Consider the following 11,079-nt stretch of genomic DNA (forward strand, 5'->3'; position numbering starts at 1 on the left):
CCTCCAACAAAATCACGTGACTAGAAGAAGGCCCTCCAGGTTCAACCATTCGCCAAGTTGCACACGTTCAACACATTGACACTAATTATTAGGTAAACCCAACTCATAAATAGAAGCTTTTAATGCAGACAGTTTTTCTTCGTCTTTATTTCGCCATACAGCGTCTCCAAAATGGCCTATTCTCTGGTGAGTTTGACTTTACACGATAATGGTCTAATTTATTCGTCTGCCCGAAGCAATTTTCACACCAAAAAAAAAAAAAAAAAAAAAAAAAAAAAAAAAAAAAAAACTTGGTCTTCTATCCGTTTGACTGGCATGGCTACGTAGTGTTCTATTGATGTTTGAAAGCGACGTGCATAGCTAATATGGTAACTTATGGTCACGCTGATATCAGCCATGAACGAATATGTGCTCTTCTTTTGGGCTTAGCGAAACGAGCCTCGTAGGCCCGACAGCCCGAACTCGGACTCTCCGGCCTTGTCAACGTGCAGCAACGCAGACGTCTTCCGTAGGATGAACACTATGCTCGGCAACGCTCTGGATTTGACCGGCGTGTGCACGACTCCGAACAACACTAAGGGAAAGGCGGACTTCTTGTGTGGTAAAAATTCAAATTTTAAGTCACAATGGCTCACCTGTGCGGCCATTTGACTTTCAAGCCTGTTCGAGGGTTCTGAAACGATTCCATTCATTATCATAAACGTTCACATTTGGGTTATTTAACGGTTTATTAGTCATATTTTTTTGGGGCAGTGGCTCCTTAGTGGCCACGGTGAGTATCAGAAATGCATGCATTTGGTTCATATCTTAATTGCAAATATTTTTTTAGCTCCTAGCTGATTCATGCTGCATCAGTGTTTCACAGCATTGCAGCACTTGATTTTCCTACCAAATGTGAGGTACTTGAGCTCAATTTCTGGCTCTTTCTAGAATGTACCCTTCTCAATGGACAATTTGCATTGAAAATGGACGGTGAAAACTGCTTTGAGTACTTATTTCTCATCAAACAGTTGTATTCCAATAAAAGTTGTGAGCAAAGTGACTTGAAGCCAATACACAGCTTGACAGTTGCTGAATCAGGGCTGTATCTGGTGTTTGGTTGGACTCTCTCCAGAGATAGAGAAAAGGGAGGAGTTCATGCCCATTGCTCTGCTTTTTAACTTTTGATCAATCAGCTGCTTTGCTTGGTGTTTTTTTTAATTTTTATTTCGGTCTTACAAAGAAAGAAATGGGAGACTGTACAAACTATTGTCCCACTTCTGTCCTTTTCAGCAGTCTTCATGTCTGAATGCTATAAAGAAGAAAAAAAACCTGCTGAGTCATGATGCCCGCATGCTCAAGCTGTCTCCCCCTCCCATGCTGCCTTGGTCAGCTGGCTCAGGAAACAGACTAGAGAGAGTAAACGGGAGCCGCAGCATTGGCAGTGGTTCTCTGCTGCCTAAACGCCTCCTGGACCACCAGAGAGGGGGGCACCAACTAGCTCGTTGCTCCGACAGAATTGTTTTCTTTTTGGAGGGGAGGAGGGAGGTGGGATAGACCGATGTCATTATTAGGGGAGCGGGAGTGCATCAGCTGCTATGTCACATGCTGCTAGGTGGGTCAGCCATATAGATGGAGATGCATGGCACTTGCGCGGTACGCAGAGGCAGCAGGTTAGCTTTCCCGTCATCCAGGGTAGGGCTTATAACAAACTGTTCTCTTCTGTGGCTGTGAAGGGAGTTTTGTGCCTGTCTAACAGTCCTTTCTCTTCCCCTGGCCTGTGAAGAGTCTGACCCGATTGCGGTGGGTACCAGGAGAATGCTCTTTGCCAACTGTGGTGGCATGCCAGGCTCCCAGGACGTGCAGTCACCCCGTGTCCAGCAGAGTGTGTCAGACCTGGGTCTAGGCCTCAGGTCTCTTCGCTTGTCTTCATCTGGCTGGGACAAAGCTTGGAGCAACTCAGAGTCTGATTCATTCTCCTCTCCCTCCCAAGCTCATATGAGCTCACCCTCAAGTAAGTCGATTTGGCAAAAATGTGCATTTTAAATTGGTGCGGTGTTGTACCTTTATATGTAATGTATAAGCATATTGTCGCCTCGAGCTGTAGGGTTAAAGAAGATGATGTGGCGTTTTGCTTTTCTTCATCTCAGTCCACACACTTATGGAGCTTGATATACATAAGGTCATTATAATGTGGGTAATTTGGGTCTCAAAAAATGAGCTGCATTTGGGAAAAGGTTGGGAGGCTTCACATTTTGATCTCGTTTTCTCATTTTTATACAAACAAGTCAACTCTGGTGCGGACTAGGGAGCTGGTTTGAAACCTTGTTGGATTCTCGTTTCGGACCAATGTAATGCCCTCGGTATTTGTGTTGGATTGCTAGCAGGAGAAAACTAAATCGGGATGGTTTTTGAGGAAAATTATGTTCAATTCTCACATGCATGTTTTCAAATAGTCTGGCCAGAGATTCTAAACCTAAGCAATGCTGGAAGAAAATAAAAACCGGACCTAGCGCACAAGGCCATGTAATGTAATACCCTTGCAAGAGAAGAGGTAGCAGGGGTGTTGGCAGTGCTCTTCATTTGCTTTATTCAACATGTAGCAATTCAATCAATAACACATTGCGAACATCACAAAAAATTTTGAATTGCTCGTCTACAGTTGTCGCCAGTTACCAGACCACCTTTCTAAGCTCCATTCGGTATTGTTACAATCCATGTGCCAGCCATTGTTAGGTTCCATAAAATGATAAGACTCCGGGAAGATGCTGTGTTCAATTCTTTTTATGTATACCTTTTGTAGTGCTGAGCCTCCTGAACAGTCCCTTTGGCAGTGTCCTTGGAAAGTCTCCAGCCTACGTGCCCACAGATTCCATGAATATGACTGCTGACTTCCTGGAGAAGTTCCCCGGCATAACTCGCATGGGTAACCGTTTGGACTCCAGCTCCTTTTTGGACTCTCGCTCGAGCAGCCCTGAAGACTCTGAGACAAGTGGCTTCAGCTCTGGTTCAGACCACCTCTGTGATATGCTGGTGCGTGGAATAACATTTTGTGGAAATACTTAGCTCCGGGGGTCACCAATTCCAGTCCTTGAACACCTATCCAGTTTCTTATCCATATGTCCATTCTCCAACACAGCTGAACCAAATAACCACCATTTTTATCAACCTTCTAGAAAGATTGCTGAGATTTGATCATTTGATTCAAGGGTGTAGAACAGACTGCGTAGTACCGTCAAGGAACACGGTTGGTGACCCTCATTTTGAATGAAGGGGCCCTTGAAAGTTCTCCAACTTATCGCAACTAGGCGATATGAAGCACCAAATATTTGTTGTATTGTCGGCAAGCATGGGCACCAATTTAGTAACTTTACACATCCTGAAATCAAATGCTGCAATGGTCGAACGGCTAATACATATCTTCTGTTTCCAACAGTCCACTTTGCGGATTTCGCCACCCCTGCCTTACCTCACATCAAACATGCAGAAGGATCTCCTGCGTCTGGGCTCCCGTCTGGACCCACAAGACGCAAGCTCTCCTCTCAGCCCACCATCCAGCGTCAGCCCGGGCTCCTCCTTTCTCACACGCCGCTGGCGCACCGGCTCGCTCTGGCCTGGTGCAGACATCCTGGACCAGTCAGATGAAGCCTTCAGCATTGAGAGAGAGGCACGCCTGCATAGACAGGCTGCAGGTAAGTGTGCCAAATGGGCTTGGGGAAATGTTTTTTTTAATTTTTTTATATTTGATTGCGCTAAGCTGTGAATGAAGCAACCTTCACTTGGAGCGGGCAACTGCCACCCAGAAGCAACAAGGATCCACTCTATTCTTGCAAGGTCTTTCTAGGTGGCGTGCCTTGGGATATCACAGAAGGTAATTTGCTCTATTGATATCCAATGAATTCATTCGAAGATTTTTCTTTTTTTAACTACCATATTTACTCGCATATAAGCCGCATTTTTCGGACAAAAATGACAAGGGCATGGCTTATGTGCATAAATTAGACTTGCATACCTGTCAACCTCGAACCATTTGTGATCTTACCAAATTTTGTTTTCGCCCTTACATATATGTATAAATACATGGAAAATCTTACCACTTTACTTTTTTGTAAAAAATCACGAACAACAAGTGAAAATGAAAGTAAACATAAACAAGGGAACAGGAAACGGAAATCACATGGTGAAAGTGTTACAAAACGAAATGTTTATCATGATCTTTTTTTTTTAGCCAATCAGAGGCGCCGGTACATATATCACTTGGCAGACATGCGTTTCCGGGAAGAAACAATGGCGGATGGTGAAAAATGGCTAGAAAGTGCCTTAATTTATTTTTTTTTCTCAAAATCACCGTTTAGCGTACCATTTTCATGTGTACAGCGTACCAATATAAAAATGGGCTTTCAGTTGTACCAATTACGGCGAGAACGTACCAGTTGACAGGTATGGACTTGACATGCACAAAACTGCAAGGTGACAGACAAAACGCCATAACGCAAGACAATGTGGCCAATATGGTCAATTATTTCGAATTAGAGATGAGATAAACTGATAAAATGCAAAACAAAATTTATTTTGACATCTATGAATGGTTTCATTCATCTTGCCTAGTTAAACGTGCCCTCACTGGCCAGACGTGAGTAGCCTTTCTGTTTGTAGCTTTTTACCATGTCGGCACATTCCAATAGTTGTTAACGGCGATTGAAGTAAGGTTAGGAGTGCCTTAAAAGCAAACTCATTCTTTTCAGGTGCACTCATCAACACCTTCAGTGGGTACGGTCCTCTGTCGGTGGAATGGCCTGGTAAGGATGGAAAGCACCCTCGCTGTCCTCCCAAAGGTAATGTGGCCAAAGGTAATGAGTGACAAATGGGTAGGCCATTTTCCCTATGAAGGTTTTTGGGTGGCACTGTGGTGAACACGTTAGCATGCTGATGAGTGGTCACGTAGATGAAATGAAAGAAGAGTGATTGGCTAAAAAAAAACAGCTACCTATTTATGTATTTTTACCACTAGATGTTCTGGTCAATCTTTGTCATGGTTTGAGGTTTTGGAGCCCCCAATCTTTCATTGGTGATAATGACTTGGCAGTTTTGAATGACTGAAGTGGAATTGTGAATTATTATATTTTCTCACATGTAAGCCGTATTTGTAACAAAATAAAAAGACTAAATCAAGGGTGTGCATTAAATGCACAAGGCTTGCTATACTCTTTTTCACCACGAGATGTTGGGAAACTAAAATGTACTATGTTGGTTATTTTCTGTTTTGCAGTAGAAAACAACCATTGCAAGATGGAGTAATTCCTAATGACATTGTCCCTAATGTATTTATGATACATGCAGTATCTCAGAAATAACACGTTAAGATTTTCCCCTTCAAAGTAACACTCTCTATTAAAACCATGAACATGGAGGTGAAAATTGTGAATCAGGGAGAAGTGAGAAATCAGAAACTTCAATGATTTTTATGGTCCACTCTTAACTGCAGCCTCCCACAAAATATTGACCTATAAATAGTTTTCCTCTCTAAATGGGGATTTCAAATGTCTCCTAGCGCTCTAGTTTGAAATAGTCTTCCCGGTGTCTCTGTAGGCTACGTCTACCTGGTGTTTGAGAATGAGAAATCTGTGCGGGCCTTGCTCCATGCCTGCTCTCAGGACCCATTCCACCCAGATGATAACAGGGAGTACTACTTCAAAATGTCCAGCCGCCGAATGCGTTGCAAAGACGTGAGTAGACGTTTGATCAAATGCTTCTTGCCAGGCATTCCACGCCAAATAAATGACTGGCGAGAGATCTCGTGCTGTGACTGCAGGTGCAGGTTATCCCGTGGGTCATCTCGGACAGCAACTACGTGCGCTTCCCCACGCAGCGTTTGGACCCCAGCAAGACAGTGTTTGTGGGCGCACTGCACGGCATGCTCAACGCCGAAGCGCTGGCCACCATTATGAACGACTTGTTCGGAGGAGTCATGTATGCGGGCATTGACACGGACAAACACAAATATCCCATAGGTAAGATGGTGCATTTTTATGCCCACTGAGGAACTTTTAAATCATTGGCTGACGGTGTCGGGGATAGATATGTGCATTGTTTGAAATGGTTAGGAGTGGCAAGGATCGCAATAGTTGAAATGAAGGCTGCACTGAGCTATCATAAAAATGTGAATAAAGAATCTAATACACCAACGCAGAGGTTGTGTAGTCTAAAAACACCAACTAGGAAATTTTTAATTTTTATCTTAATTTAGAAGCAAGGAAGAACTGACAATTATTGCTTTTTGATATATAAACAAATGTAAAAAGCTGGACAGCACTAATCAATATGAAAAACTTCACTACACCATCAAGTGGCTCTACATTTTATATATAATATGGAAATGGTTCTTAAACAAGCAAAACTACAGTCAATATTGTCATTTCTATATAATGTAGACGTGTATACAAGTATGAAAATAATCATTTGTGGCTGGCATGCTTTGACGTCTGCCCATTTTCTTGCGCAGGCTCTGGCCGTGTGACTTTTAACAATCAGAGAAGTTACCTGAAGGCCGTGTGCGCGGCCTTCGTGGAAATCAAAAGCCCCAAGTTTACCAAGAAGGTAATGAGTGCAAAGGTTCTACAAAGATGCCAATGTGAAAGAGATCCAAGTCAATTTATCTATCTCTCTCCAGGTCCAGATTGACCCTTACCTGGAGGATTCCATGTGTCAAGTTTGCATACGCCAAGCTGGGCCTTTCTTCTGCAGAGACCAGGTAGGCATCCACACCAAAAATTGGAACGTGTCCGACAAATGCAGCATCTTTTTTCTAAATTTATTTTTTTGCCCGCAGGCTTGCTTCAAGTACTACTGTCGCACGTGCTGGCACTGGCAGCATTCCATGGACGTCCTGAGCAACCATCGGCCCCTCATGCGCAACCAGAAGAACAGGGAGTCCACTTAGGCCCAGGGCGAGAACACCCTCCACGGTGGGGGGTTCTGGGCCGCAGAGCACGTGCCGGACATCCGTTTCCTCCGAAGGCGTGAGGGGCGGAATGAGGCACGCGGCACTCCACCAGGCACTGGGGATATAGATATGTATGTATACGTATATATATATCACTGTAGGAAAAGTTCACTTTTTTGCACTTGCTCTGTTGTTGCTGTTCACACTTGTGGCACTATGCACTGTGACCTTGTTGGAGAGGGCCGTTCACTTATCCAGCATTTTCTCAGACACCTGAGTCAGCTGAAGGTTTGGAAATGGAGGAAGATGCCCTTAATCTTTGTTTTTTGTTTTGTTTACATGTTGCATAGTGAAGAGCAGTTACGCAAGTCTCATTGCCATTCATTGGCAGATGCCATACAGTGCCTTTAAATTTTTAGTTCCCCTCTCCCCTCCCCCCCAGTTGGCGTGTTTTTTTTCTCCCCCCTCCCAGTGCCAGCCAACTGGTGTTTCTTACTTTGGGAGTTGAACATTGGGCTTCATTTAACCAGTCGCATTTCAGACTTTTACGCAGTTTTTTACTAATTTGTACACGCAAATGGTTTTAAGTCGTGACATGAAAAAAAATATTTGAACAGAATTCTACCTGCTTGCTGTTTTGGAGAAAAACATTTTTATTTTTCCCTCCCTCGTCCATTGTTTTTTTTTTTCTGCCTGCTTTTTTAATTTGCCCTGCCAGATTTCAACATGAGCACAGTTTGGAAGTTGCACCTAACTCGCGTTGTCACGGTTGCAGTACTCTCGTAGTGCAGACCAGTTCAAGTTTTTTTGTTGTTGCGTTGAACTTTTTTTTTCTTAGATGCGCACATGTAGAGGTGGCAGGAGTTTTAATCACATCAGTACATCGGTGGGCGGAAGTTACTTCCCGTCTAATGTAAGAACTTCTATGTTGCGGATCAATTAGTCCACCCTGACCTCGAGTAGACTTCCCAACGCACACTTTGTGAGCCTACTTTGCCTTCTGTCACAGTAGGATGTGATTGCCAAAGACTGTCATGCCAGTTGCCCGGCTGCTATTTACAGTTTGCAAAGTCTACCTCATTGTGGTCTGCCAAGTTTGCTGCTTACCGTTGTGGAGTATGTTCAGATTGGGCACAATAAAGGTGTTTAAGCATTCAAATGGACTCTTTGCTTTCTCAATCCAGCGCTGCTCATAATTGCTTGTCGACCATGGAGAAAAATATAATTTGAATCTGTGTTGTTGACTGTGGTCGACCAAAACTGGGTTCAATTTACTGGTCTATTTTGTGCGGTCCCTAAAAATAGTTTTAAGCCTGGCAGCCAAATTCTAATTTATGGATGGCTCATGTTTAGTAGTCTGGGCAGAAAAGCAATTTTTGGTTAAAAAATAACTAGTAAATAATGTTCCCTCTATTTTTTTTAGTTTTTCTGGGCAGAAAGGCAACATCTCTGAGCACATTAACTACCAGTGTGAGCAACATCATCATTGCTTGCAATGGGCACACTAGTATCACACCTGCCATAAGCAGGTGCATATCTATTGCACATGAATGATTTAGTAATAATAAAATCTATGATTGGGAGGTCTGACAAACTGAGTGGTTTGGGTGTTGGCCTTACAGTTCTTGGTCCAAATCCAGGTTAGTCCACCTGTTGAATTTGAATATTTTCCCTGGGCTTGCGAGTGTTTTCTCTGAGTACTCGGGTTTCCTCCCACATCCCAAAAAGATGCATTGTAGGCTGATTTAGACACTCTAAAATTGCCCCTAGGTTAGGGTCTGAGTGTGCATGGCTATCCGTCTCCTTGTGCCCTGCAGTCAGCTGGCCACCGATATAGGATGTCTACCGCCCCTGGCCCATAGTCAGCAGGGATAGGCTCCAGTGATAAAGTGGTTTAGAAAATGAATGAAAACATATGTATGAATAAAACAATAAGTGCCATTAGGATATGCACAAATCTGACTTTAATCTTACCTTATTTTACACATTGTCCTCACTTGTCATTCTGGCTCAAATGACTTTACTGCTGAGTGTGTTACTTGGTAGTTAAGTTTCCATGTATATGCAATGTTTTTCCATGATTTTGCTTTGATTTATTTAATAAGGGACAGCACATTTATATTCATGTTAATGAACATATATGTAAGATTGTAGCTGAGGGCTAAATTCTATTTATAGTCCATTGTGGAGGTTGAAGACAAACGATTACACACAGTAGACTTAGACAGTTATCACCCGATATCACCGCTTGATAGAAGAGCTGTAACAAACGAAAAATATGAGTGGACAGCTACTGCCACTGGCTGCCCCGTAAACATTGCCATCATGGGTAAAAAAAAACCTTTGGATTTTATTTACTGCTGCGTAGAGAAGACGAGTAGTGTGCATGTGCGCAACATAGAGGGAACATTGGCATGTCCTTGTTGAAAAAGACCATGTATAATAGGGCCAACTTCCTACAATAACATGGTATACTACCTAGTATATCTTTAACAGGAAGACTGCATTTAGTGAAGCTTATTTGTTAAAAAATAAGTCATGTACATAGTAAAGAATCTGTTCATATATTTTATATTGTTTTTTTTTTTCTAGTGACTCTGTGATCATTCTAAATGAATTAGAGAACAAGTGCCCTCAATGGAAGGTAAGGAATTCTCTGTAAGGCCAAAGCTAAAGAAATACAAAACAGGTAATGTCAAGCATGAACAACTCAGCTTTATTTGGAAAAAGGAACAAGATGTTGGATCTGAATTCACTCCAGCATATTAACTAAAGCCCACGAGGGGTTTTGAAATTCATGCCAATAACAGGCTGAGTCACTTGAAGCTTGGAGATGTTACCAAAGTCCTGCAGGAAAAAAACACCAACATTTAAGGTTGTAAAATGCACACTCCCTGTAGAATTTCGCTGTGTGTACTTACCAGCATCTTCAGCATTTCTTTAGTCTCCGGGTCCACCTCGATTATCTCCTGGTCCAGAGCAGAGATCTGCAAAAGAGGACCCAACCCGTTTCATTACGCTGCTGGATCTCAAACACCAAAGGTGAGCTTCAAATCATACCTCGGGCACGTAATTGTCCCTCCTCTCCCTTTCGTCCTCCTGGAGCTTGATGGAGATGCCTCGCACTGGCCCACGTTGAATGCGCTTCATCAAGTGAGTCACATACCTGCGTTGCAAAACCGTGCACATTTAGACCAGGGGGTGTCTAACTTATGTCAACTACATATAAAAAAGCAGAAATCTCACCCGGCAATTTTGTTGCGAAGAGGTTTGCTGGGAATGATGGCGATTTCCTCGCACAACCTCTTGTTGGTGTGGAAGTCATTACCCAGACGGGTGTAGTACTTCTCGATGATGACCCTGGCGGCCTTCTTCACGGTCTTCGTCCTGACTCGTCCCTACAGGTCCCCACACAAAACACAATTCACCGTCGTTTTACATTCATGTACATGCTGAATATATACTTATTTTTCTAACAATCCCAGCCCTACGTTCAATCGTAAATATGTGCATATTAAATAAATAGGGACATTTAACACGCTGGAGGTTTTCGCTTCTAGTCCCACTCTACTCAAATAGTATTTTAATCTACCTTGCTCTCTACGGTTCATCGAAATATCATTTCGGGCGAGTTAAATGTTTTGTTTTTATACTAAACGATGCGTTTAAAAGATGATTATGATGTCAGAAAATGATGATGGTTAAGGATTATGTACAACTGGAAGATTAGACTGAGTTAAAGATACCCACCATGTTGATTCAGGCCGGAAAAGAGAACGGATGCCCAGTTCAAACGGAAGTTTACACTTTTCCAACCACACATAATCACGCCCCTTTACAACAGCGCTCTATAGTGGTCGGCGGCCGTCATAGCAGCAGCACAAAAAGACTCAGATAAGTCCTATATATACTATTGTTGTCATATAACACGTTATCCACTAGATGACAGTATGGTGTTTCGTTGGAGATTGAGGAGGAAAGAAGCACGTGCAAATTGCGCACATGCGCAGTGTCTCTTCCATATACGAGCAGCGTTTTCAATGATGGACAACTAGCACGCCAACAAGGCAAGTCATCGTAGAGCAATTTATTGGCCTAAGTGAATTTTTGACACACTATCGGGAGATTTTATATGAATCAATTGAGCCCCAAACGTC

General features: G+C 42.9%; 2 protein-coding genes and 1 long non-coding RNA gene across 6 annotated transcripts in view; 2 read left to right on the forward strand and 1 right to left on the reverse strand.

Moving 5' to 3' along the window:
* The first annotated feature begins 35 nt into the window (after positions 1-35).
* Positions 36-8,081, forward strand: LOC144194526 (cytoplasmic polyadenylation element-binding protein 1-like). 4 transcript variants are annotated; one of them, XM_077713648.1, is made up of 12 exons: positions 36-186; positions 430-601; positions 1,766-1,993; positions 2,783-3,012; positions 3,416-3,671; positions 3,737-3,850; positions 4,725-4,829; positions 5,569-5,705; positions 5,792-5,990; positions 6,482-6,576; positions 6,650-6,730; positions 6,809-8,081. In XM_077713648.1, exons 1-12 carry the CDS (start codon positions 172-174, stop codon positions 6,917-6,919), a joined length of 1,743 nt encoding a protein of 580 aa, XP_077569774.1. In that variant the 5' UTR covers positions 36-171; the 3' UTR covers positions 6,920-8,081. The 4 variants fall into 4 exon arrangements, with proteins under 4 accessions (XP_077569774.1, XP_077569775.1, XP_077569776.1 ...); XM_077713649.1 differs by having other exon boundaries at positions 4,725-4,814; XM_077713650.1 differs by lacking the exons at positions 36-186; positions 430-601 and adding an exon at positions 1,364-1,674.
* Positions 8,082-9,617: 1,536 nt separating this feature from the next.
* rps17 (ribosomal protein S17) lies at positions 9,618-10,833 on the reverse strand. The gene is made up of 5 exons (XM_077714093.1): positions 10,673-10,833; positions 10,169-10,320; positions 9,983-10,088; positions 9,844-9,909; positions 9,618-9,769 (listed from the first exon to the last, which is right to left on the reverse strand). The coding sequence occupies exons 1-5, from the start codon at positions 10,673-10,675 to the stop codon at positions 9,692-9,694; spliced, it is 405 nt and encodes a 134-aa protein (XP_077570219.1). The 5' UTR covers positions 10,676-10,833; the 3' UTR covers positions 9,618-9,691.
* Positions 10,793-11,079, forward strand: part of LOC144194786 (uncharacterized) — a 6,142-nt gene continuing 5,855 nt past the window's right edge. The window contains exon 1 of the long non-coding RNA XR_013325973.1: positions 10,793-10,989. This is a non-coding gene — a long non-coding RNA (uncharacterized LOC144194786). The remainder of the gene's footprint in view (positions 10,990-11,079) is intronic.

Source organism: Stigmatopora nigra, chromosome 3, assembly GCF_051989575.1.
Source record: "Stigmatopora nigra isolate UIUO_SnigA chromosome 3, RoL_Snig_1.1, whole genome shotgun sequence".
Taxonomy (NCBI): domain Eukaryota; kingdom Metazoa; phylum Chordata; class Actinopteri; order Syngnathiformes; family Syngnathidae; genus Stigmatopora; species Stigmatopora nigra.

Coding starts and splice junctions, on each gene's coding strand:
- LOC144194526 (XM_077713648.1), top strand. Junction 3,672..3,736: donor CCTGCATAGACAGGCTGCAG/GTAAGTGTGCCA, acceptor GATTGCGCTAAG/CTGTGAATGAAGCAACCTTC. Junction 6,577..6,649: donor GCCCCAAGTTTACCAAGAAG/GTAATGAGTGCA, acceptor ATCTCTCTCCAG/GTCCAGATTGACCCTTACCT.
- rps17 (XM_077714093.1), bottom strand. Junction 9,910..9,982: donor GGGACAATTACGTGCCCGAG/GTATGATTTGAA, acceptor CCTCTTTTGCAG/ATCTCTGCTCTGGACCAGGA. Junction 9,770..9,843: donor AAGAAATGCTGAAGATGCTG/GTAAGTACACAC, acceptor TTTTTCCTGCAG/GACTTTGGTAACATCTCCAA.